This window comes from Mesocricetus auratus, unplaced genomic scaffold (assembly GCF_017639785.1).
Source record: "Mesocricetus auratus isolate SY011 unplaced genomic scaffold, BCM_Maur_2.0 Super-Scaffold_100014, whole genome shotgun sequence".
Taxonomy (NCBI): domain Eukaryota; kingdom Metazoa; phylum Chordata; class Mammalia; order Rodentia; family Cricetidae; genus Mesocricetus; species Mesocricetus auratus.
In genome coordinates, this window is record NW_024429197.1 from 16,512,411 (window position 1) to 16,539,729 (window position 27,319).

General features: G+C 42.3%; 1 protein-coding gene across 3 annotated transcripts in view; it reads right to left on the reverse strand.

The window, feature by feature from the left end:
* Positions 1 to 388: 388 nt before the first annotated feature.
* Clspn (claspin) overlaps positions 389 to 27,319 on the reverse strand; it is a 32,718-nt gene continuing 5,787 nt past the window's right edge. For 2 of the 3 annotated variants that reach the window (XM_040756625.1, XM_040756624.1), the window contains exons 5-25: positions 25,509 to 25,586; positions 24,900 to 24,972; positions 23,864 to 23,972; positions 23,103 to 23,677; positions 20,066 to 20,275; positions 19,183 to 19,376; positions 17,590 to 17,765; positions 17,215 to 17,279; positions 16,161 to 16,360; positions 15,684 to 15,838; positions 14,379 to 14,608; positions 13,691 to 13,799; positions 11,129 to 11,204; positions 10,667 to 10,764; positions 6,811 to 6,975; positions 6,586 to 6,707; positions 5,796 to 5,923; positions 4,255 to 4,357; positions 3,263 to 3,345; positions 2,916 to 3,077; positions 389 to 1,663 (exon numbers count right to left, since the gene is read on the reverse strand). In XM_040756625.1, the coding sequence (XP_040612559.1) occupies positions 1,553 to 1,663; positions 2,916 to 3,077; positions 3,263 to 3,345; positions 4,255 to 4,357; positions 5,796 to 5,923; positions 6,586 to 6,707; positions 6,811 to 6,975; positions 10,667 to 10,764; positions 11,129 to 11,204; positions 13,691 to 13,799; positions 14,379 to 14,608; positions 15,684 to 15,838; positions 16,161 to 16,360; positions 17,215 to 17,279; positions 17,590 to 17,765; positions 19,183 to 19,376; positions 20,066 to 20,275; positions 23,103 to 23,677; positions 23,864 to 23,972; positions 24,900 to 24,972; positions 25,509 to 25,586 (3,222 nt within the window). In that variant the 3' untranslated portion in view covers positions 389 to 1,552. The remainder of the gene's footprint in view (positions 1,664 to 2,915; positions 3,078 to 3,262; positions 3,346 to 4,254; positions 4,358 to 5,795; positions 5,924 to 6,585; positions 6,708 to 6,810; positions 6,976 to 10,666; positions 10,765 to 11,128; positions 11,205 to 13,690; positions 13,800 to 14,378; positions 14,609 to 15,683; positions 15,839 to 16,160; positions 16,361 to 17,214; positions 17,280 to 17,589; positions 17,766 to 19,182; positions 19,377 to 20,065; positions 20,276 to 23,102; positions 23,678 to 23,863; positions 23,973 to 24,899; positions 24,973 to 25,508; positions 25,587 to 27,319) is intronic. The other variant, XM_040756626.1, reaches the window with a different exon arrangement.

A 27,319-nucleotide genomic window follows, 5' to 3' on the forward strand; every position in this document is an offset into this window, starting at 1 on the left:
CAGCCCCTGGTCCGACTTCTTGGCACTTTTGCTCAGGGGGTAAAGAGATGACTGCTTTAGGTGCAGAACACTCAAAGAGAGCAGCAGCGACCTTCACCATGGGCTCAGAGCAACACCCAACTACACACAAAGGCAGCTAAGGAGAAAGTGTCACGGGGCAAGCATTACTATATACATAAGTTCTTGCCCTGACCAGCACTGAGTTTAGAACTCTAAGCGAGTTTCTGATCACGCTACAGGGAGGGAGAGACTAGTGAAGGACAAGAGCAGCAGCCTTTTATTTTGGACACAGAGTTTATGGGGAGGGAAGACATCCCAAAAATGAAACACTATCTCCGGTTAGGCACAGACTGACTTAGGAATGAGCACTCTAGCCAGACAGAAAACATGCCCTCAAGGCAATAAGATTTATTGAAAACCTACATACATATTAAAACAGTTTTATACACATTTCTCCCATTACAAGATTACAAATATACAAATGTGTGTTCTGTCCAAGTCAGCATCCTGAGTATTAGAAACAAAACAAAAAAACCCTAGCAACCTAGAGAAAACCTACACCTTAATTTCATCAATTATATTGGCTTGTTTTATGTCTCTCAATAAAAGACGGACACAATCTCTTCCAACTTCTCATGCTCAGCTTTCAACACTGACGCCATCCTTACCTGGGAATGGATTTTGCAAAGCAGCACTGAGTTCAATTCTGAGGGAGAAATTAGTCTATAGTTCTGAAAGCCCAGTGGTAGGCCAAAGGTGGCAGTTCTCTCTCTCTCTTTTTTAAATTAAATTCCACTGGTCTGCTCTCAATATTAGTGATGAAATATTACAATGTTCTCTGACTGGTCAGGACAACATACTCAACCCAAGAGATGCAATAAACAGTGGTCAGTTTCTTCTTGTCAGCAGAAGGGAGGCTCACAGACAAATGCTTTAATTCAAGATTCTAGTCCCAGGGCAGGTGTCTCTTCTATAGATTACCAGTGTGGGTGGACACTGTGTATAACCTTCATCTTCCTTCCACGATGTCATGTCAAAGGGAGTAAAGGTTAATTGGAAATCAAGGCTAGGAGCTTACAGGAACACAGAAGGAACAAGACTGATCCTCTATTCAAGTCACTTGCACTGAGTCCTGGTTACCATGTCACAGGCCGCGTGGGTGTGGAGGAGTCATCCTAGTACTGGCTTTCAGTGCTTTCTGTAATTTTCTATAATGCCACACTTTCTTCCTCCTCCAAACACCTCTATTTCAAAGTGGTGTCAACCCAGGAAACTGCTAGGGAAAAATGTCAAATGCTTACCAGAAGAAGTGAGACTTCAATTATTCTGTAAGTCACTGTTGGAAACTCGTGATAAGAATAGTGGCCGAACTAGAAAGTAACACTAGGAAAGAAAACTGCTATCGAGAGCCGTGTGATATGAAGAACTGGAAACTCTGCCTGTGATGCATTGATCGAGGGAATGAGAGGTCACCAGCACAAATGTCAGTCCCACCGTTGGGGGCCAGACCTACTTGGAGCCGTTTCAGCAAATGCTTGCATCCTGGATGGTGTTAGCTTTCCAAGTATCTGAAGATGCTTCGCTTTGGTCCCGGACTGCTATTATCTGTCTTTAGTCGTTTAGGAGATGGTGACATCATTAATGATGGCCCCTTTCTTCTCACCTAGAGAAAAACCAGAGGGAGTCAGGGCCAGCTCAACACTCACATAAGTGCCTACCTTCAGTGAGTTCTTTAGCAACTCAGTTAAATCATAGATGAGTAACAGACCAAAAAAAAAAAAAAAAAAAAAAAAAAGAAAAAGAAACTTTGAAGGCAAATTTAAAAGCTGATTGCCTACTGGAGCAGCAATTTCCCTATATACTCTTTTTAAATTTTGAGACAGGGTTTCTGTGTAGTCTTGGTTATCCTGGAACTTGTCTGTAGACCAGGCTGGCCTCAAACTCACAGAGTTCCCCTGCCTCTACCTCCCAAGTGCTGGGATTAAGGGCGTGTGTCACCACAGCCCAGCAAATCAGATCTCCTACCACCACCACCACCACCACCACCACCACCACCACCACCACCACCACCACCACCACCACCACCACCACCAAGACTGGGTTTCTCTGTGCAGCCCTGGCTGTCCTGGAAATCACTATATAGACAAGGATGGCCTGAATCCAAAAATCTGCCTGCCTCTGCCTCCCAAGTGCTGGGATTAAAGGCATGCACCACCACCTGGGAGAAGTGCAAAATTCTAACACTATGCAAGCTGTTAGATCAAAATTTTTTTTACTTCATTTTTATTCTACGTTTTTGGGTATGTGTGATATATGCATGTGGGTGAGATGTGAATGCCATGTGCATACATGCAGAGGAGAAAGGATGTTGGTATCTTTCTCTATTGTTCTCTGCCTTTAACTAAGAGTCTGTCTATGAACAGAAAGTTCAACATTTTAGCTAGGATAGCTGGTCAGCGAGCTTCCAGGATCCACCTTTCTCTGCCCTATGTTGGGGTTCCAGACCCCAAAGCCATACAGCCATGCCTGGCATTTTATACAGTGCTAGGATTCAGACTCAGGACCTCATGCTTCTGTACTCCTACCCACTAAACCCTCTCTCCCTCCCTTCTCTCTCCCCTCATCCTCTCCCCCCCCCCCACACACACATTTTTTAAATTAAATAACTCTGAGGCTATCGAGATAGTTCAGTGGTTAGGATATTTGTTCCTCTTACAGAGCTGCAGACTCCATTCCTACACGGTAACTTACAGCTATAACTCCAGTTCTAGGCTCTTCTGACCCCCCCAGGTACTGGCACACACATAGTGCATGGACATACATGCAGGTAAAATAAAAACAAATCTTATAAAAAACAACCCCCCCCCAAATAAGCGTTGTTTGGGAAGCACCACATCAGTTACCAAATTCCCTACCTGAGGCTTAGATGATTCCTTTGCTGCCTCTGCCTTGGTGGGAGAAAGTGTATGAAAGACAAAGTTTCTTGAGTTCCGGGGAGCGCTGGGGTTGAGGTCAGACAGGGCAGCGAGTTTCTGAAGCACAGCCTTGGGCTGGTTTAGCAAGGAGCCCGTCTTCAGCTGAGGAAAGAGAAGTTACCTGATATCAAACTGCAAATGCCGAAAAGAAGCAAGTCTACCGTGTCTGCCTCGCTCGGGACTGAAGGGTTACCTTTCTACCTTAAGCAAGACCTTCCCACTTCCTGTGGCCACAACCCTCCCTGAATGATAGACCATGGCATTGGATTAATGGGGTCCCAACTAACCTGGTGAGCATTTCCTGGTCTGATGGCTTCAAAAGGGTTACTGGATACAGACTTTGATTCCTGAACAACCACAGCACGATTGGCTGGAAAGAAAACACAGAAAGAGGTGTTCTGAGGAAAGCCAGGTAAATTCCTTCTATAGTCAAACAAGTTAAGAAGACGTAAAAGCTGACATAATAAACACCTGTTTAGCAAGTGTCACCAAGGAGATAATGAAGTCGAGATTATCAATTAATCATTAATAAGGACTAATTTAAGAAAAAACAGTAGTTGGTGAGTAAGGAGCAGTGTATAAGAATCCATTTTTGAAGTTCAATACACCTGTGTTCAATCCCAGCTCTAACACTTGAGCATATAAATCCTGGGCAACTCAAAGAGAAGCCACAATTCATCAAGCAAGCCTTAAAACATGAAGCAAAACAAGCTACACAAACCCAAGTACAACCCTATTGATAAACAGCTTAAGAGCCAGCCTCTGCCTCTGCTTACCTTGATAACCCCTTTAAGACAGCATTATGGGGGCTGGAGAGATGGCTCAGTGGTTAAGAACACTGCTGAGCTGGGTAGTGGTGGCAGAGGCAGAGGGCAGCACTTGGGAGGCAGAGGCAGGCAGAGACAGGAGGGTATCAGTGAGTTCGAGACCAGCCTGGTCTACAGAGTGAGTTCTAGGACAGGCTCCAAAGCTACAGAAAACCCCTGTCTCACTCCCCCTCCCCCAAAAACGAGCACTGGCTGCTCTTCCAGAGGTCCTGAGTTCTATTCCCAGCAACCACATGGTGGCTCACAAACATCTATAATGAGATCTGACACCCTCTGCTGGCATAAAGTTGTACATGCAGATAGAGCACACATAAATAAATAAAACTTAAAAAAAAAACAGTATTATGGAAACATTTACATTAGCTGCCACAGTCCCTGAAGGTTAGAGCCCCCTCCTGGGCTCCAGCACTGACAACCCAAGCAGTTAAACCTAAAAAGAAGTGAGAGCTCACCATTCTTCTGTAGCGCTTTGGCTGTAACTTTCTTGGCTAGCATCATAAACTGACTGTCTTCCCCAACATCCTCTTCTTCAGCAGCAATCTTTCCCTGTTGAGCCTGAATATGAAGATCATACAGTATTAGCCAGGTGTGGTGGCACATGCCTATAATCCCAGCATTTAGGGAACTAAGGCAGGAGGATTGCTATGAGATTGAGTCTAGTCTGGGATACATAATGAGTTCCAGATCAACCTGTCTTTAAAACAAACTCATGAAACACTAGATGGTTCCTCTTCCTCCTCCCCCCACATTGTTATTATTACAGCTTCCCTAAATAGTCCATTTAAGGGAGCTGAAAAGATGGCTCAGCAGCTAAAAGCACTGGCAGCTCTTCCAAAGGATCTGGGTTCAATTCCCAGCACCCACATGTCAGCTCACAAACGTCTGTAGCTCCAGCTGCAGGGAGTCTAACACCCTCTTCTGGGCTCTGCTGGCACCAGTACACATGTGATGCAGACTTGCAGGCAAAACACCCACACATGTAAAATAATGATATAAAATTAAAGGCTGGTGTGGTGGCTCACACCTTTGATCCCAGCACTCAGGAGGCAGAGGCAGGTGGATCTCTGTGAATTCAAGGCCAGCCTGGTCTACATAGTGAGTTCCATCCAGGAAAGTCAGAGATACATAGTGAGGTCGTGCCTCAAAAATAAATTAAAAAAAAATTAATTAAAAAATTATATTCATAGGAAAGTAAGTTAACATAGGTTGAGGTGTAAAGCCAGGTTACTAATATATCATTTGTTTTCCTTTCTACAACTTTTGCTGCCACAATTCATCAATGTTGAATGGTTGAATGAAGAAATGGCTGAATGGTTAGAAGAAGTGGCTAAGTGGTTAAAAATCATGTATTGTTCCTCTAGAAGATCCAAGTTTGGTTCCCAGCACTCATGTATGTAAATAGCTCAAAACTGCCTGTAACTCTAGCTCCAGGGAAACGGATGCCCATTTTGGGCCTCCACAGACACTGTACTTACACGCACCTCCCCTAACCCATATACACCTCATTAAAATAAGTATTATTTTCTTTCTTTCTTTTTTTTTTTTTTTTGATTTTTCGAGACAGGGTTTCTCTGTATTGTTTTGGAGGCTGTCCTGGCACTCGCTCTGTAGACCAGGCTGGCCTCGAACTCACAGACATCCGCCTGCCTCTGCCTCCCGAGTGCTGGGATTAAAGGCATGCGCCACCAACCCTCGGCTTATTTCATTTTTTTTGAGACAAGGTCTCACTATATAGTTCTGGCTGGCCTGGAACTCACAGATATCCACCTGCCTGTGACCCAACACTCAGCCCTAAAACACACACACACACACACACACACACACACACACACACACACACACTATGGTAACCTTTTATAGTGCAAAAAGAAGCAAACCCCAAGAGTAAAGGATTAGGTATATCGTTGCTTAAGTTTTCATGGCAGGTGAAGTAGCTGGAACTTTGCCCCCTTAAACTTGGTCAATATAGGCAACTCTCTTGGACGCTTTCTACCTGTTCCCGAAGCCACTGCTCTCGTTCGATTCGCTCCTTCCTCCACCTGGCTTCGGTCTCGTCAAGCTGTTCCTCAATCTGATCATCATCAGAGTCTCTGTGGAACAGATCCATCTGGGAGGCATCATCTAAAGGAAAGAGGTAAGGCACTTAGCATTTGTAATCCTCATAGGGACAGTGATCAGACAAAACAAGCCTGTAGCTGCTGTACACTGACATAGACCTTTCCCAGCCACAAAAGAAAATGGATGGTTTCAGCTATGGCTGCCATGTAACCTGGTGTACGTGGTTTTCTGTTTGTGTCTTTTTTTTTTTTCTAGAAAGAGTTGCAAGTAGCCAGGTTGGCATTGAACTTGCTATGGAGCTAAGGGTGACCTTGATTCCTGACTGTCCTCACTCTACCTCCCAAATCTTGGGATTACATGCCTGGTTGTTTTCTTTCTTTCCTTCCTTTTTTTTTTTAGTTTTGGTTTTGCAAGACAGGGTTTCCCTGTGTAGCTCTGACTATCATGGAACTCACTCTGTAGACCAGGCTAGCCTTTAACTCAAGAGATCCGACTGCCTCTGGTTCCTGAAAGCTGGAATTAAAGGTATTCACCATTACTACCTGGCGCCTGTTTATTTTATAATACGGTATTGGGGACGGAACTCAGGACCTCAGTGTTCTAGATAAGCACTCTACCAACTGAGCTACATCTCTAGCCCCCTGGCCTAGTTTTGATCGCCATTTATTATCTTAAAGTAGACAAATATGTGCACTGGAACCGTTTGCTCCTGAAGAACGAGATACCTATGTGTTTCCATCGGAACTTTCTTGTTCTTCCAGGCCCATCACTGTGCAGATCTCCATCAGCGAGGTACCTCTCTTGGTATAACCGTAGTCGTCGCTTATCATCATCCAACATGGTCTTCCTACAACACAAGAAACAAGGGGCTCAACACCAGAACCTTTCTGTCTGATACAATGGGTGCCGTGAGGTGTCTATGGCTTAGAAGTGCTTGTGGGGATACTAACATGTGTATTTTCTTGATCTGACTCTCCAGTTCCTCATCAGAAGGAAGCACTTCATCAATGACGTCTTCTTCATATTCATCGATCTCTTCCCCATCATACTCATCTTCACTTCCCACATCACTTCCAGACACCTCTGCCTCATCTTCCAGGTATTTCTTCAGTCTCCTAGACAATGGATAGAGCAAGAAAAGCAGAAAGCCACTGTGAGTTATCTATGCTCTAGTAGATAGCCATACCGAATGACCCTTGTTTTTTGTTTTTGTCTTTTTTAAGTATTTTTTATTTCATTTGTATTGGTATTTTGCCTGCATTTATGTCTGTGTGACAGTGTCAGATCTCAGGGTTATAGACAGCTGTAAACTGCCACATGGGTGCTGGGAATTGAACCTGGGTCTTCTGGAAGAACAGCCAGTGCTCTTAACTGCGGAGCCTGAGAGTCTATCTGTGTGCCACATGCTTGTAGTGCCTACAGAAGACAGAGGGGATGTCAGATCCTTGTGAGCCATCATCCTCTGGAAAAGCAGCCAGTCCTCTTACCACTCTCTCCAGTCCCCCTCCCCCTGTCTCTCAGCAGTGCTGGTATTACAGATATACATCACACCCAGCTGGCTTGCTTGGTTCCTTCCTTCCAATATGTGGGTTCTAGGGGTCGAACTCAGGTCATTAGGCTTGCACAGCTATCAATTTCACCCAGAGCCATCTCCCAGTCCCAGAAACTCTTTAAAAAATCTTCCTACATATTTGGCAGTACTTGCTAGAAGGTTCAAACTAGTTTTTGCTTCGTATTTAAGCTCATCAGTACTTAGAGAACAATATGGTACAGAAACATCACAGAACAGGATTCCTTGTTGATTTAAAACTCTACAGTTTGTCTTTTCTATTTTCTTTTTTGGTGTTGTGCTGGATTTTGGCTATAGCCTGGCACATGCTAGGCAAACATGCCACCTCTAAGCTACAGCCCACTGTTACACTTTGAGACATCTCAAACTAAGCTGTCTAGGCCAGGGTAATCTTCACTTATCTTTCTACTCTAGCAGCCGGGCCTAGTAATCTTTCCAACTTCATTCTCTGTGAGAAGGAGGTGGCTATCGACCTTGGGTTCAAAGTTTTGTTATCTATGGATTCAAGAAGCAGAAATTTGGTGGGTGTGAAAGATGACTATTTGTTTGTTTGTTTGTTCGTTTGTTTATAGGTTTCTGCCCTGGTTGTCCTGGCAGACCAAGCTTGCCTCTGCCTCACAAGGGCTGGGATTAAAGGTATGGCCACCACACCCAGCTTGAAGGATAACCTTTAAAACAAATATTTACATTGCCTTTTCCCCCTAAATCCTAGGCAGCCTAGGGAGTTCCTTCAAGGGCCACTAGCCATCAGGTTTCCCAGTCTGCTTTGTAATGTTGCTGAGCAATTCAACTTTGGCTGCTATTCTTCACAGAATCTGATTTGAAGACCTCTACAGTTAAATAAGCTTTAACAACCACTGATCTGTGGATAAACTAAAGATATATGGAAAAAGTTAAGGTGACAGGTGACAAATTAGAACCCCCGCTGTATCTTAAGAGAATGGAACAATAGGCTGAAAGCAACAGTATAAATCTAATAGGGATCAAGACCATGTCCTGGTGTGGGGTCCTTTTTCCCTCTCAGCCTGTTGGCCCTCAGTTCAAGAGGGGAAAGAAGCAGAAGGGGTGACAGAAAGCTTTGTATGTGGCCATGGGTACTGACAGAGGGAGGCCTCTGGGAGACAGACTTCTAGTGAATCAGCTCAACTTTATTCTAGAGGAATATATAGGATTGGGGATCCTGGGGACAAACCCTAATTTGTGTTAAGTCGCACACTCCTAACACAAGGCTTAGTATGTGGCATTAGGGCCTATAGGAGAGCTCCTAGCACAAGTCTTCTTAGCAGGGATCTGTGCCAAGGGCCAAGCTAAAGATAATCAGGCATCTGGTTTTAGAGTCAGCTTTCAGATAAGGTCAGTCCTCCAGGCCCAGAGACGTCTTCCAGATAAGGTTAGGTAGAGAAGAGGAAGCTTTGCTGGGGAGGGAAGGAGATTCCATATTGCAGAGCTTAGAGAAAGTTGCCAGGCTATAGCACACTGAGATCTCTACCAGCCAACAAAAATCTCCAACATCCTGGATATGAATCCAAAAAGCATCCACATGCTATACGTTACTGAATATTTATTAGAATTATGTTTGTAAAACTTCTTTAAAATCATAAAACACTACGGGCTGGACAGTGGTGGCATAGCTGGGTGGTGGTAACACACACCTTTAAAGCCAGCACTTGGGAGTCAGAGGCAGTTGGGTCTCTGCCATCGTGATCTATAGAATGAGTTCTAAGACAGCCAGGGCTACATGGAGAAACTCCATCTCAAAAAACCAACCCAAAAACCAAAAACCCAAAAAACTATGGATGTGCTACAAGGAGAGAAAGTCAAGATGCAAAATTAAACACACAGGGAAATTATTTAAATCTCAATTGTGTAAGAACATTTGCATAGAAAGTTATGAAGAAATTATTATCAACACTTTCACATACATTTGCCCAATCAATATGAAGAGTTCCCTTATTTTCCTCTCCCTCTCTCCCTTCCTTCCTATTCCCCACTTCACGTTTATGATGCTGGGGATAACCTAGAGTCTTTTACATACCAGGCAGCGCTCTGTTATTGAGCTACACTTCAATTCATCTGGCTGTCCATCTGTAAGTCCATTAGTCTATCTAACCATCCACCCACCTACCTAACTACCTATTTTTGGGAATCAAACTCAGGGCCTAATTCATTCAAGGCAAGCACTCTACCAAATGAGCTATATTCCCAGCCCATATATTTTTGTTGCTGTTGTTTTGTTTTGTTTTTGAGTGTTTTGTAGAACTCACTGTGTAGACCAGGCTGGCCTCAAACTAAAAGATCCATCTACCCCTGTTCCTGAGTGCTGAGATTAAAGACGTGGGACACCATGCCCAGCTTCCATACAATGTTTTTGAATACTCAAAAATAAATGTTTTACTTTCATGATCAGAGTGACAAATATTTTAAAAATAAAATGGGCCATTTGTCCAAGACGAGAATCAAGAAAACCAGGAATGACAGCTATTCATTGGAACAAATTTCTGGGCAATGTCAGTTATCTATGAGGTTTTTTTGGTTATAGGAAGTGATTTGGCTCTTGTGATCGTCGGTTTCATGATAGTGGTACCCATTCATCAAACAGCCAGACCACACTTGAGCAGAAAGAGGATATCCATGACACGAGAAGCTTAGAAGCAACTACTGACAATGTCATTAGGTCTGGGAGGAATCAGGACATATTTAGTATAGATGTGACTAAGAACTCAAGAAATGGCCATAGAATTATTTTTTAAAACTATTCATTTGAGTGCATCTGTGTGCCATGGCATAGGTGTGGAGGTCAGCGGACAACTTTTGGGAGTTGGTTTTCTCCTTTCACTGTGGATCTAACAATCAAACTTAGACAGGGCTGCACAGCAAGCACCTTTACTTGCCGAAGTCATCTCATTTGCTTAGAGGCCACAAAAGATTTGTTTAATTTATGATAACCACAAAAAGCAGAAAGCAAACCAGCGCCGGGCGTTGGTGGCACACGCCTTTAATCCCAGCACTCAGGAGGCAGAGGCAGGCGGACAGATCTCTGTGAGTTCCAGGACAGGCTCCAAAGCAATACAAATACAAAGAAACCCTGTCTCTGAAAAGCCAAAAAAAAAAAAAAAAAAAAAAAAAAGAAAGAAAGAAAGAAAAAGAAAGCAAACCAGTTTCTGTAAAAATGTAGCAAGCCATACCTAAATGTAGGAGAACAGTCTAGAAACTGAAGGAATGGATAGAACACCTACATTTGCCTTTTCATCTTCTCAGACTGCTTTAGGAGCTCTTCTTCATCCTCTTCCAGCTCCGGGGCCAGCTCTTCCTCACCAGAGTCACTGTGTTCATCCTGCAAAGTTAGAGCATCACGCGCAAGTTGCACACAATAAAAACATGCATCACAGGAAGCAAATGCTGTTGTGTCTTGAGCATATAACAAAAGTTTGTGTGCTCTTTCTCCTGTTTTAAAATTTACTTATTTTGTAGACAGTGGCTTGTTACATAATCCCAAGTGCTGAGATTACAGGCACATGGTCCTGGGTTAAGTCCATGAGACAAAACCAAAAAGCAAATAGAGAACTTGTGAATCTCTGTCCCCACGCCTCATCACACAACACTGCTTCCAGTAAGACACTAAACTCAAAATGCTCAAGAACTGAACATATAAGAGCAAGAACCTGTGTGCAGTTTCGCTGTGTTCCCGCCACACTCACCTCATCACTAGCAAATCCATTCTCCTTTGAAACAAGCTGAAAGTCTTCAAATTCCTCCTCTTCACATTCTTCCTCCCTAGACGACAAAACACTAAGTTACTAAAAGCAAACTACAAGCAGCCAGCTAAGTTAAGAATTTAAGACATTTAGCCGGGCGTTGGTGGCGCACGCCTTTAATCCCAGCACTCGGGAGGCAGAGGCAGGCGGATCTCTGTGAGTTCGAGGCCAGCCTGGTCTACAGAGCGAGTTCCAGGACAGCCTCCAAAGCCACAGAGAAACCCTGTCTCGAAAAACCAAAAAAAAAAAAAAAAAAAAGAATTTTAGACATTTATCTATCAACACCGGTAAGAAATAAGATATCTTGCTTTCTGTAATTACAGTCATAAGGCAGAGATGGGGATGCCCAGGATGTACTGACTAGAAAGTCTAGTCATCCCCAGGCATAGTAGTGGCACACCTTTAATCTCAATACTCAGGAGGCGGAGGCTGGAGGAGCTCCATGAATTTGAGGCTAGCCTGGTCTACAAAGTGAGTTCCAAGACAGTCAGAGCTGTATAGTGAGACCCTGTCTCAAAAAAAAAAAATACAGTTCATTATTAAGTATATTCATACTAGCTAGGTATGGTGGTGGCACCCATCATTAATCCCTACACTGGGAAGTCAGAAGCAGGAAGATCTCTGTGAGTTTGAGGCTAGCCTGGTCTATACAGTGAGTTCCAAGCCAAATAGTGAGACACTATCTCAAAACCAAAACAGAGCAAAAACATATGCTGACACTTTTGTGTAAGTAGCCTCCAAAGTCAAATGGCTACTAAACACTCTACATCTGCTAGACAAACCTTCATGCTCTCTCCAGACACCATCAAATTTCACTTCTTGCCTACATAAAACTGCCTATTCCAAAGACTATATAGAAATAGACTTACACAGTATCTATCCTACGACGAATATTTCTTGCTCCTAGCATAATCCCTTCATGGTTTCTCCATGTTAAGGCATGTGTCTGATTTCCTTCCTGCTGGGCTGGATGTGGTGGTACACACTTGAAGGATGAGGCAGAGGATCACCAGTTTGAGGTCAGCCTGAACTAACAGTGAACTCTAGGCCAGTCCGGAACAGATAGGAAGACCTAGTCTCAGACAATAAAAGCAGATTTCCTTCCTTTTAAAGTCATTTAATGTGTATAAATTGTATTTAGCAGATGTACTGGATAGTTTTATGCCAACTTGACACAGTTGTAATCACCAGAGAGGAGTGAGCCTCAATTGAGAAAATGCCCCCATAAGATAGAGCAGTATGTAAACCTGTAGCGCATCTGTTAAATGAATGATGGGGGGGGGGGGGGGTTGAAAAAGCAGGCTCAGAAAACAATGGGGAACAAGCCAGGAAGCAGCACCCCTCTGTGGCCTCTGCATCAGCTCCTGTCTTCAGGTTCCTGCCCTGTTTGAGTCCCTGTCCTGACTTCCTTTGATGATGAACAGTGATGCAAAGTATAGGTCAAATGAACCCTTTCCTCCCCAATTTTCTTTTTTGTCATGTTGTTTTATTACAGGAATAATAACCTTAACTAAGATAGCAGACCACTGAATTTCCCTCTTCATTTTGGCTACTACCAAATAAAGTTAAACAAAATGAAACCTGTTTTATTCATTTATTTATGAGAAAGCAGTTCATGTAGCTGAGACTGGCCTTAAACTTTTTTGCCTTTATTTAGTTATACATTTATTTAGTGTGTGTACATGCAATAGCATGTGCATCTGTAACTACATGCATGACATTGCTTGAATACAGAGATCAGAGGACAACGTGTGGGAGTTAGTTCTCTCCTTCAACCATGTGGGACATCAGGGATTGAACCCAAGTCTTTAGGCTTGAAGGCAAGCGCCCTTACCCGCTGAGCCATTTACCTGACCCTGAACTTCTGATTCTCTTGCCCCCATTCCCCGAATACTGGGTTCCAGGTATACACCACACCAGGCTGTCTGGTTTTGGGGGACAGGTCTTTCCCATATCACTCACTTGGCCTGGAGCTTTTTATATAGTTGAAGATGACCTTGAACTTCTTCCTGATCTTACTCCCTTTACCACCTAAGTGCTAGTGTTATAGGTGCATACCACCACACCTGCCCACTTGAATTTTTACTTTTAAGTGTGTGTGTGTGTGTGTGTGTGTGTGTGTGTGTGTGTGTGTGTGTGTGTGTGTCTTATGCTTTTGAGACAGAATTTCAATGTATAGGCTAAGCTGGTCTGGAATTCATGATCTTCCTGTCTCAGTGCTCCCCAGACTTCTTTTGAACCTAAGTGGAGTTGCTGGACCAGATGGCAATTCTACTATCAATTCTGAGAAACCATCATATTTTTTTCCTAGCAGCTCACCAATGGTAAATAGAGATTTTCTTTGTTTTCACCGATGCTAGTTATTTATATAAAACTGTAGTCATCCTAATGAATGTGGGGCAATATCTCTGATTTGCCTTAACCAAACTTATTCTATTGCTGAACCCAGAGAATCAGATCCTAGGGTTTTGTCTTCCTGAGTTCCCACCAATCTTTGAGACTCACCTGTCCGTTGGGAAAGAGCCTGAGCAAAGAGCAAGTGCCTCTTCCATAGGATCATCCATGCTGCTCTCCTTCTGATTGCTCAACTCCAGTGGAGCCATAGGGGAGGCGTCTACCGCAACAAGGAAAAGATCAGTGAGGAAGGAGATGATACCTTTACTCTCCCTGGCCATTTAAAAACCAACCAGCTCAACTCAGTTCTTAGGGAAAATGTTTAAAAGTCCACCATCCATTCTTTCAACAAATCCTCATACTTACTGTGCGCCAAGCCCCCGGAGGGCAGTAATGAACAAAATACCCCAGTTACCTCATAGAGCTTATGTCCTATTCTAGCATGCAACATTTACTATATACCAGATGAGGCTTTAAGCTTTGTATGTAGGTTAGGGTTAAGTTATACACTGTGTGGCTGAAGCTAAAGCATTCCTAAGCTGACACTGTCATTCTAAGAAAGCAAGAGATGTAAAGGTGGTGAGGAACTGAGTTCGAGGCCAGCCTGGTCTACAGCGCAAGTTCCAGGACAGCCTCCAAAACAATACAGAGAAACCCTGTCTAGGGAGCGGGGGAGGTGAGGAACTAAGAATGAATCCTAGTACATGCCTGTTTTCTGTACACTCACTTCAAGGGGCAAGGGCTTCCTTTCAGGGATACTGATGTAAGCTGTGGCTATGGTAAGCTGGGCAATATTTACCTTGAGAAGGAAATTTGCCTGAGCAAAGATTCAGAAGTTCCTCCATGTTTTCTTTTTTGTCACTCCTCGTAGGCTGACACTTCTCTTCAGACTGAGATGTAAACTGTCCAGTGCACAAATCCAGCAGCTCATCCATGTTGGCATCCATGGCGTTCTCATCCATACTGGCCAGTGGCAACTGGGGCTTCAGAGCTTGATAGTGATTCCGGTGATTCCGAATGTTTAAAAATCTACAAGCACAACTAAGTGTCAGAGGCAAAACAACTGGTAAAAGCTGTCTGATTTCCAACACCAGGGTTAGAAGCTGAACATGGCCAGCAAGATGGCTGAGTGGGTAAAGGCACTTGCTGCCAAGCCCGACGACCTGTGTCCAATTCCCAGGATCCACATGGTAGAGGGGACCAACTCCAACAAGTTGTCCTATGATCTTCTCATGTGTACTGTGGCATTTGTATATGTGTATTTGTGCTCACATGTATATGCATACAAGATAAACAAAATTAATTTTGAAAAATTGTGAAAAGAAAAACAAAAAGAAGCTGATGTGAATTGTGAATTTCAACTTGATGGGGCTTAGAATCACATGGAAACAAATCTGTCTTCAAGGGATCATCTAGGTTAGGTTAACTGATGTAGGAAGACCCACCCTAACTGTGGGTGGTACTAGTTCATGGGCTGGGGTCCTGTGCTGACTGAAAAAGAGAAAAGGAGCTGAACGTAAGCATTCGTTGTTTTCTTCTTCCTGATTATGGAGGCAATGTGCCCAGTGCCTTCTGTTCCTGTCACTATGACTGACCTGCCCTAACATGTGGCATCCAGTAGAACCATAAGGCACAGCTACCTTTCCTATTTGTCAGGTTTGTCACAGTGTTGAGAAAAGTAACCAGCACACTGAACGTCAATCCAGAAAACAAGATCCAAATGTTAGCCCCATGCTAATCTAAAGATGGTGGGGAAGCTTTGTCAAAAGGTAAGGCACAAAGCTTGGCTTCTAGGGATGGGTCTTATATCCTGATCTTATCCAACAATCAGAACACAGGCGGATGAACAGAGAAAGCACTTACAATACAAGACACACATATATATGTTAGAAATAAGATCAGAGGATCGGAATGTCAGCAATAAAATTACATTTTACTTTCTGGAGACTTCGTTCAAACTTGTAGAATGGAAGACTAATGGTCTGCACACCTTCTCTTTCTCAGAAGAGAAAGCAGATGGAGTGACAGAAGCTCATTTTATTTTTAAACAAAATTAAGCAGCACCCAACCCCATTCCCACCCACAGAAACACAAAACTACCTACCCATCTGCATCCAACAGTTGGCTCTGAGTGTCATCTTCTAAACAGAACTGGAAGTCTCCTGCTCCTAGGAAAAGTGTCTTGGGCTCTGGGGAGGCGGTGTACAGATCCTGGGAATCCTCTATGGGAAGTGAAGGCTCAGACAGTTTTCCTGAACTCTGGCACCAAAACAAAAACAATAGCAAAACATTTTACAAATGCCATTCAGTGTCATGACAACAACAGAAGTTGCTACTTGCAATATGTCATCTGCTCCCAGGCAATTGCAGTTGAGGAGGACAATGCACAGTCAAAAGAGACTAAGGAAAAACACCTCTAAGCAAGAAGAACACTTGTTAATACACGAAGGGGGTGGATTTTTAAAGCTGAACACACATGAGCTGAGTACCAAGGTGGTGGGAGTTGGTTGGCTGGGACACACTTTATTTAGCAATGTGGGAAGTAAAAGGAGGAGGATTAGAAAAATGATCAGCACCTTACCTTAGAAGCTGAGCTGATCAAACTGGCCCGAAACAGCCCAGGGGAAGGGGATCTGAATCCTCCCGTTGTAGGTAAAAAACTGGTTCCACGGCCTGTTTGTCTGTTACAAGGCTGATAGGATGGAATTGTGGAGCCAATCAGCTCAAAGCTGCTGTTGTGGCTGCTCTCTTTTGTTAGCAGTGAACATAAGTCATCTTCATCTAAATGAGATTATATAGGAAAGAAATAGCTTTTAAAGGTATGACTGCAGAAACGAAGTGCATTTGTTTAGGAAAAAGAGTTGAGAATCAAACAGGTAAAATTCACCAGCAAACAAACCCCTTAAGTTCTAGGCTTCAAATCATTCTGTTAAAGGTAAATTACTACAACAGCATTGCATAATCAGGGCTCATTACTCTGAGCTATGTGATACCTGGAAGTTCTCTTCCTTTTCTTGCCTTGCCTAAGGTCTTCATCAATCTTTATTATTCCATCAGATTACATACATTTCTTTTATCTATGTATAGAAATATTTCTTATTTCACTCAATCAACAAATCAGAACCTACCATTCCATGGTCTACTATAAAAATGTAGCCCAGGAGCTGGAAAGATGACTCTGAAGTTAAGAGTCCTTGCTGCTCTTGCAGATGACCTGGATTCAGTTCTCAGTACCCACATGGCAGCTTACAACCATCTGTAACTCCATCTTCATGGAATCTAACACCCTCTATGACCTCTGTGACACCAGTCACACACATTCATGCTCATAAAGTAAATCAATGTGAAAAAACAAAAGCAGTCCCAAAAATGGGCCATGAAAAACATTCCAATTCATAAATCACTGTCACTGTCACACGTAAGAATGTGCTGTGTACTCGGGTGGCAGAGGCAGATAGATTTCTTGTGAGTTTGAGGCCAGCCTGGTCTACTGAGTGGGTTTCAGGACAGCCAGGGATACACAGAGAAAAACCTGTCTCAAAAAAAAAAAAAAAAAAAAAAAAAAAAAAAAAGGAACTTTCATGGCCCTTATGTACCAGAACTAAAAACAGTTCTCCCTAAGAACCACTACTTACCCAGTTTGCCAGACTGCTTGCCCAAGTGTTCATCTGTTTCTGATTTTTCTTCACTAGGAAAGTAACTACAAAATAAAAGAGTAAACTACTTGAGTATCTGTTCTTACTTCTTACTCTCTTGTAAGAAACTCAAAGGGAGGGCTGGAGAAACAAGTGTGTACTGCTCTTCCAGAGGTCCCAAGATCAATTCCCAGAACCCACATCAGGTGGCTCACAACCACCTGAAACTCCAGCTCCAGAGGATCCAAAGCCCTCTTCTAGCTTCCTCATGTACCTGCACTCATGTGTACACACCCACACACAGATACACACCCCTTTAAACATACAAGCCTTTAGAAATCCAAAAGAGTTTTACATTTCCTTAGAATAACTTACCCCATCTTGGAAGAGCTGTCCTTAAACAGAAGTAAGGTGGAATCTGAGGAGAGGGGCTTGGGAACAGAGAGGTCAACACACTTGCCAATTTCACTACTGCCATCTGTATTTTCTTTGTCTGTCTCTTTTTCATCTTTGGTTTCTGTATCTTCACTACCAAGAAGAAATTCTGTAGTCTATGCCAATCATGGAAAAAAAAAAAACAATACAAGTCAAAAAGTATAAAAGTAAATCCATTCTTAGCCTGAAATATGGATTCTTGGTTACAGGTCACATCTCAAGTTCAAAAAGGTGAACATGAAACAAATTCAATGTGAGTATTGTCAGCAATGTCATTCCCCTGACACTTTTTATAGTTGTTTTTATTTTTTGATTTTGGGTTTTCTTTTCTTTTGCCTTGTTTTGTTTTTGAGACGGATGTCACTATGTGGGCCTGGCTCCCTGACTAGTCTAAACTCACTCTGTAGAACAGGATGGCCTGGAATTCAGAGATCCACCTCCTGCTTTTGCCTCCCAAGTGCTGGGATTAAAGGTGTGTGCCATCATACCTGGGGGATTTTAGAGCTTTTCACACTCCCAATATTGCTACAAAATTATGAAGGAAGAAAAGATTAGCATGTTACTAATTAGTAAGGGATTAATCAGTCTAGAGGAAGGGTGACCACTGGTCACTATCAACCAGACTATGATGTGCTGTCCGGCCCAGCCATTGCCTTCTCTTTCTTTACTCAGGATTACATGCTAACCATGCCTTTCAACACTGACAACAGAGCTCTTTCTACACCTAACAGACATATAACCTCTCCTGGGCCACAAAACTACTATGAAACAGGGACAGAGGAAGGAGATTAACTTGGGAAGACCTCTTGGTTGAGAACTTATTCCAGACTTCAACCTAAATAAGAACAATTGCTTTTCAATATCAAAGAGAAATGTAAAAGTCCTTATTAATAAGTTATTTTCAATATTAGCAGTATGTTAAATACATAAACTAACATGTAGAAACAAGACACACAGCTTTGAACTACAGGCACTCAATATTGCCAACAGAACCGTATGTGTTGAGCTTTGAACACATATAAGATAGCTATTTTCTTTCTTCCTTCATTCTTTCTTTTTTCCGAGACAGGGTTTCTCTACGTAGCCCTGGCTATTCTGGAACTTGCTTTGTAGACCAGGTTGGCCTTAAACTCAGAGATCCTCCTGCTTCTGCCTCCTAAATGCTGGGGTTAAGGGTGTGAGCCACCATTGCCTGGCTTAGATAGCTACTTTCATCCATACTCCAGGCACACATGTGGTACACTCACATATATACAGGTAAAACATGCATACACATTTTTAAAAAAAAACCTTTTTGGGACTGGAGAGATGGCTCAGCACTTAAGAGCACTTTCTGCCTTCCAGAGAACTGTTTCAGTTCCCAGCACCAGCTAACAACCACTTGGAATTGCAGTTCCAGAGGACCCAATGTCCTATTCTAGCCTCCACAGGTACTGCAGATAAAAGATCCATACACATAATAAATAAATCATAACTCTTATTTTCTTTCTTACTCATCATGACCAAGTGACAATATTATATAATTGCCCAAACCTCCTGAGGGTCTTGATCCTCCTCCTCTTCTCCATCCTCTTCAGACTCATCTGTCATTTCTTCCTCTTCCTCCTCCTCTTCAAATCCATCTTCATTATCTAATTTAAATAACGCTTGTCGCTTTTGCCGCTCCTCAAGCCTTCGGAGTTTCATTGCCTCCTGCAGTTTAGCTTTTAGCACCTGCAGTTTTTCACCTGAACAAAAAATATTGGCATGCTTTAGATATGACCAACTACACACTACAATAAATAAACATGCAATTTAAGTATTCCAGACACCCCAAAGAAAACCAAAGACCTTAATACTCTAGGTTTTTACTTATTTTTGGATTTTGTTTTTCTAGACAGGGTTTGTGTAGGCTTGGCTGTCCTAGAACTAATTCGGTAGATTAGGCTGGCCTCGAACTCACAAAGAACCATCTGTCTCTGCCTCCCAAGTGCTGGAATTAAAGGTGTGCACCACCACCACTCAGCTGGCTTTTATTTATTTCAACATGGGATAGTATAGAAGAGAATGTCTGTACCCAGTTAATTAAAACAACCGTTTAAAAGGATGGTGGGGAGGGAATGAGGCTTCAGAAGTCTCTGACTCAAAGGGACAGGGATGCAGCTCAGTGGAAAAACACTGGATCAGTATGCAAGGGACTCTGGATTTGAGTCTCAGTGCTGAAAAAGTCTCTGGATCAGAAGCCATGATGGAAAACAGTGACTAACACACTTATTTGTTCTATTTTTTTCTACAGTATTCATTGCTTTTTATAAATGCTATTAAATAAAAAAAAAAAAGCTATTGTGCCTACCCCACATCTTTCACTGTGTCAATTTCCAAGGAAAAAGGTTCTGTAACTTTTTGCCATAGAGCCTTCAATACTAGAGACAAATACCTGGTTTTGTGTGGCTTGCCTCTTCCAGCTTCTCAGCTGCCAAAGTCACAGGCACCACATCTGCCTTTAGCTCTTCCTTCCCGTCGCCGCCCAAGTCCTTCACTATAATGTTCACGTTCACCGTCTGACGGGCCCTGGGAGGGGCTGCTGGGTTAGCGTGTCTCCAGAAACGCTGCTTCAAGGCTTCCAATTCTAAACTCAAACATGAACCTGTTTGTCAGATTGCCATACTCATGCTCTTTCCTTGAAGACTCCAGTAAAGAATGATACAATTTCCAGATTAACAGTATTAAGGAAAATAACAGAAACCAAAACCCCCTTGCTACTAAGACCTACATAAAATCCATACACTGTAACCCATAACTGTTCTCCCTCAGTTTTAAAAACCAGACATTTTAAAATAAACTTTTATTGTGCTTATCATTGTGTGTATATGAATGCATGACATTACACATGTGTGGAGGTCAGAGTACAGTTATTAGAGTTAGTCCTTTCTTTTCATCTTGTGGATTCCAGAGTTCAAATTCAGGTCAATAGGCTTGATGGCAAGTGGTTTTACTCTTTGAGCCCTCTACAGTCTCTCTTTCATTTTTAGTATCAAATCAGTAGTAAAAAACAAAAAACAAAACAAAACCTGCCTTAATTTCAGCTATTAAAAATCTTAATTTGGAGCCAGGTATGATGGTATATACTTTTAATCACAGCACTTGGAAATTAAAGAGGCAGGTGTATCTTTATGAGTTCAAGGCCATCTTAGTCTACACAGCAAGTTTCAGGCCAGCCAGGGCTACATAGTGAGGCACTGTCTCAAAAAGACAAAACAAGTTTAATCCGAGGCTAGAGATGGCTCAGTGGTTAAGAGCACTAGCTGCTCTTGCAGAGGACCTGGGTTTGGTTCCCAGCACACACATGGTAGCTAACAATTGTCTGTAATTCCAGTTCCAGGGAATCCTATGCCTTCTGACCTCCACGGGTTCCTGCACATGGTATACATTCATGCATTCAGACATATATACATAAAATGAAACAAATAAATAGTAACTCTTTAAAAGGAGGAAAGAATATAAAAATAAAAAGCTCATTTTTTGGTGGATCTTATTATTATATTTATTTTGAAACAGGGTCTCAGGTTGCCCAGGCTTATCTTGAACTTCTGATCCTCCTGCCTCTGTCATCTACGTGCTGAGATTATAGGTGTGCACCATCACACTCAGTCAATGGTTAATTTTTTAAAAACATGTATTCAGATCCCATGTTAGTAGAGTATGGTTAGCATCTATATGTGTTCTTTATTTTCCCTAGAAAAGGATACAAAATCTTTTATGGTGTCTCTGACAATTATTAACAGTAAAATCCCAACTCTAAAAACTGCTATGTCTACTTATAGACAAAAGAACAGTGAGAGAAACCCTAAGTCTGTCTCCTATTTATAATAGCTCAGTAAAGTTGGAAGCAACAGGTGGTACCAGCAGAAAGGGAACAGAAATAGGCAAATCATTACTGATGCTAATAAAATAAAACAATTGAGTAGGAAGATTTCGCTTGGCCCTAAAATAATAGCAAGGAAGCGCTTTCGTTCATAACTAGTGAAAGTGACGATTCTCAAAGATCTTCATCCTGGGATCAAATGAAGCAATCACTTTCTTGGCCCTTTATCTCATGACTCAACCATCCCTTACTCTCCTTCCCTCAGTCTTTTCCTAGGTTCTCATCTTTTGCCAAGTGAAAAACCTCTGTTCCAGCTCAAGTCTACACAGGCAGCTCCAGGCCGGTCCACTGTTCACATTGTCACTAGCTAGAACTATTTCTTGTGCCTTCATAAAGAATAGGAATAGTGTATTTCCTACATGATGAAATTTAAATCTACGTTCATTTTTTCTCATGGAAATTATCTATGAGAGAAAGAAATTGAGATATTAACATTGTTTTAATTCTTGCTTGTCTTGGCTATGTAACCTTGGCTGGTCTAGAACTCACAACGTAGATCAAGCTGGACTCTAACTTGGCAGCATTCCACCACCAGCCAAGTGCTGGTGTTATAGGTGTACACTACAAGCATCCCTGTGAAAGACTTTTTTTTAAATCGTCGTTTTGTTTTTCTCAAGACAGGGTTTCTCTGTGTAGCTTTGGAGCCTGTCCTGGAACTCAGGCTGTAGACCAGGACAGCCTTGAACTCACAGAGATCTGCTCATCTCTGCCTCCCACGTGGTGAAATTAAAGGTGTGTGCTACCGCTGCCTGTCTGAGAAGGACATTTTTGGAAATAACAGAAAAAGCTCTGCATGGTACATATTGGGAGAAGATAATGGCGGGGATGGGGGGGGTGAGACCCTGCCCACCCCCAAAAAAGTGAAAAAATAAAATACATCCCCAGAATACCCTTCTCTCCTTTAAAAGTCTACAAAATCCATCTACCCAACAAAGTTACCAGGTATATTTTATACCAGACACAGTGGCTGACAGCACCTGCCAATCACAAGCTGCTAATTGAAAACCTTTTTTTGTTTTTTTGAGACAGGATTTCTCTGTAGCCTTGGAGCCTGCCCTGGAACTTGCTCTTTAGACCAGGCTGGCTTCGAACTCACAGAGATCCACCTGCCTCTGCCTCTCAAGTGCTGGGATTAAAAGTGAGTGTCACCAACACCCGGCAAGAAATTCAGTTTTGCAGATGATTGAAGTGGATCAAAGTGTTTCTTTCTGGGTGTGAAAAAATGAAATGTTTTTATGAATGATTTAATAAGATTTGACACAGGGTCATAGAAAAAATTTAGATGTTCAAGTCAGAAAGGCAGAAATAAAGTCCTAAATACCATAACCAAATAGCAGTAGGTCTCTTCTGTATGCTAATTATCAGGTTTCCTTCTGATAAAAGACTTAAAAGATCACCCTGACATCTGTGAACTCATTGAATGGGACTCTAGTGCATCTAGACTAAGATGATGTCAATCTCTGTCTTCTCCCACATTCACCATCTTCCACAGCAGCACAAGTTGCCAGTATGAACCACCCCAATCAATCTTCCCAGTTTCAAGGGTTACCTCTGTTGGTTTCCGGTTCATCGAGTATCACAAAGGAATCTTTATCAGCACCCAGCCGAGGCTTAATGGAAACATCCACTCCCAGTTGTTTAAGTCGGTCCACGGTGAATCTTCTCACCTTTTCAGGTGGCGCAACCGCTGACAACTTAGTTTTCTGCTCCGGCTCTTCCTCTTTTGCATCTGTTTCTTCTGTTTTTTCCAGTTTTTCTCCCTCCAGGGCATGCGAGTCAGATGCCGTGAGTTCTCCCACCTGATACGCCTCATTGGTCTTGTTCTTGGAGATGGAGGATTCCTGCTCTGACACTGAGCTGTCCCCAGAAGGTCCGTCATCACTGTGCTTCTCCATCTCCTCGATTTCCAGGTCTCCGTGTCTGACTGGCTCCTCCCCACAAGCCTCATCTGCTCCAGCAGTGATCTGGGCTTCTTCTGAGACCTTGGGGAGAATATTAGTTTCCTTTTCGATTGCTGCACCTGCTGTCTGCTCAGAACCTTTGCTGGGGTCATCAGCATTCATCTCAGCTGCATTTGCTGTGTTTATGGTCTCCTTGTAATGGCCTGACTGATACTTACATGACCTAGAAAGGGGGAAATGAGATGGAATTGAAAACCCAAAATTCTCACTGTGAAACATTCTCATCCCTCAACACAGAATGAATCGTTTACATTGCTTTTAAGGGACTAAGGAGTCTGAACGTTTACACTAGATGCTACAAAACTAAATATTCACTGAGACTGTAATCACAAGGAAAGCAGGTTCTTACTTCAGCAGGGCCATGGCATTTCCCTGGCAAGTGGGCCGGGGTTTACGTTTGAAGAAATCGTGAATAGTTTTATTCTCAGGCATATGATATGGAAGATTAAGTGCAGATTCTAAAAAAATGGAACAAAACAAGGAAATGCTCATGTGTATATTCTGAAATGTCACTTCACACTCAGTTAATCAAATAATATAAAACAAAGCTACCACGAGAAACAGAAAACAATCCTGCTTTACCAAGGGCAAGTGCCAAACACAAGCAAGCTCCTTAAAGACCCCTGGCTTTTGTGCTTTTTTTTTCTTACGAAACAGGGTCATACTGTGTAACATGGGTTAGCCTGGAACTTGCTATATAGTCCATGTTGATCTCAAACTTTCAATTCTCCCAGCTTCAAACACCTTAAGGGCCTTGGGCCACATGCCAGGCAAAATAAACCAGAATGATTTTAATAAATTTATATTTATTCTTGGATCTCATTTCAAACCTATTGAAACAGAATCATTGTGGGGAATTAAAATTTTAAACATTTCAAAACTTCCTACAGGGATCCTGATGTCCATAGACGACATTTAAAAGTTTCCCCTCTAGGGGCTAGAGCACTTATGCTCTCACAGAGGATCTGAGTCAGTTCCTGGAACCCATGTTGGGTCAGCAGTTCACAGGTGCCTATAACTAGAGCTCCAGGGGATCTGAATTCCTCTGGCCACTGTGGGCAATTACACTCATATGCATAACCCCCCCACATACACATATACATATAGTTTCAAATTTTAAAAATATATATCTTAAAACAAATAGTTTCTTCTTTAGCTCTAACACAATTCTGCAAATTTTCTGTTTATATTAGTGATCCATGGGCTTGAGAACAATGAACATTTATCACGTTTAACTCTAAATTTCAAATCACAATGTGAATTTACATTAGGAGTGTTAGCAAAACAACTCTCCAACATCCAAGTTGAGCTGACCAAAACAAAACAACAAAAACAAATCATGATTCGCCTCGAGCCTCAAAGTTTACTGTACCAGTTTGTATTACCTCGGACAAGACGCTGAGTCTCACTATGCAGCTTTTTTAATGCTTCCTTACTTAACTTCGCTGCCCTTCTTTCCTTAAAAAAACAACAAAAGGTGAAACTACATTAATGGTGGTTTCCAGGAAGATATTTATCTCTGAAGAGCTTTTCTCTCCAAGAAAACAGGAAAAGAAAGAAGAACAGGCACTAATAAACCCAGTACATGAATATTTATAAGCAAGTCTCAGAAAACAAATTTAACCTAATGATACTTCTGTTCCTTCTATATAAAAAGAAACACCTTGGAGGACAGAGAGACGGCTCAGTGGTTAAGAGCACCTATTACTTTTGCTGAGGACCCAGGTTCAGTTCCTGGCACCCACATGGCAGTTCCAGATCCAGGGGATCTGACGCCTACTTCTGGGCACCAGGCACTGTAGGCACGTAGCACACAGACATACATACAGGCATAGAATATACACATAAAAATAAATAAATCTTAAAAAAAAGAAGTAAATAAGAAAAGAAAGATCTTGGTTACCAAGGAAATCAAAGAAGGTAAATATTTATCTGTGAGAAATGCAGTCACCTGTGGAAGAGATCCACATCAGTACTGGGGAGGGCTGTCTTACCTTCCTCCCACTGCCTTTAGGTAACTCATTTTCTTCTTCTAGTGAAAACGTCTCACTCTCCAGACACGGTACCTTTTTCTAGAAGATTGCAAATCAATTAAACTCAGATAAAAAGATGTGTTTTTCTCTTGTTAGTGCAAGGAGTTGAACTCTGAGCCTAGCCATGGAAGGTCAGTGTTCTTCTACTGAGATACATCCCAACCCTCAAATTTTGCTTTGAGACAGGGTCTCATCAAATTTCCCAGGCTGGCCTTGAATTTGCAATTCTCCTGCCTCCCAAGTGGCTGGGATATCAAAGATGTTTCTTACTACATCATACGACTTCATTCTTAAATTAATAATTACCAGACAGAAACTTTTCCTACTGTGCCTAGAAAAAAGTTATATATAAATGGAACCCAAACCTTAATTTTTCTATTTACATATTTCCTAAGAAGGGAAATGACTTCTGGGGAACTGAAAAAAAAAATCCCTCTCTTATGGGGACTAGGAATGTTAAACCAGCAGTTAAGAACACTTGTTTTTGCAGAGGATCTGGGTTCAGTTCCTAACTACTATGCCCTAGTTCACAGAAGTTTATAACTCAAGTTCCAGGGACTCAAACATCCTTTTCTGGTTTCCACAGGCACTGCATGAACATGGGGCACATACACACATCAGTATATACATTCATATACATAAAATCTTAAGAAAGTAAATCCCTTGTGCTGGTTGATTTTGTCAACTTGACATGAATCTAGACATATCTGGAAAGAGGGACTCTTAATTGAGAAAATGCCTCCATAAGACTGGCCTGCGCCGGGCGTTGGAGGTGCACGCCTTTAATCCCAGCACTCGGGAGGCAGAGGCAGGCGGATCTCTGTGAGTTCGAGACCAGCCTGGACTACCAAGCGAGTTCCAGGACAGCCTTCGAAGCCACAGAGAAACCCTGTCTCGGAAAGCCAAAAAAAAAAAAAAAAAAAAGATTGGCCTGCAGGCAAGTCTGTGTAGGTACTGTTGTTTTGATTAATGATTAATGGAGGAGAGGCCCAGTCCATTGTGGGAGGTGTCCCTGGGAAGGTGGTACTGGCTTGTATAAAAAAAGCAGGCTGAAGTTGGTGGTGTGTGGCTTTCTTTAATCCCAGCACTTGGGAGGCAGAGGCAGGCAGATCTCTGTAAGATCAAGGCCAGTGTAGTCTACAGAGCAAGTTCCAGAACAGTCTCCAAAAAATACAGAAAATCCCTGTCTTGAAAAACCAAAAAAAAAAACAAAAACGAAACAAAACAAAAAAACAAATAACGCAGGATGCGCAAGATATGGAGAGCAAGCTAGTAAGCAGCACTCCTCTATGACTTTTCTTCAGTTCCTATGCTTACTTCTCTTCATGTTGGACTACAACTGTAAGCTGAAATAGACCCTTTCCTCCCCAACAGGCTTTCGGCCACGGTGTTTATCACAGCAATAGAAACCTAACTAAAATATTCCTTTTTTTGTTTAAGTTTTATTTGTGTGTGTGTATGTATGAATGCATGTTTGCTGTATATGCATGTTTATTTGTACACTGGTATACACACATGGAGGCCAGAGAAGGCTATCAGGTATCCTACTCTGTTACCTTATTGCCTTAAGACAGGGTCTCTTCACTGAATCTGGGACTGTGCTGATCACCAGGTCCAGGCAATCTTCCTATCTCTGTCTCCCAGGCCGGGGGTTACAGTTCATGACCACACGTTACTTTTTTATCTGGTTTCTAGAGATTTGAACTCTGATCCTCAATCTTGAGCAGTAAACGAGCCAAAGTGCAGAGGACCCAGATTTCATTTCCAGCACC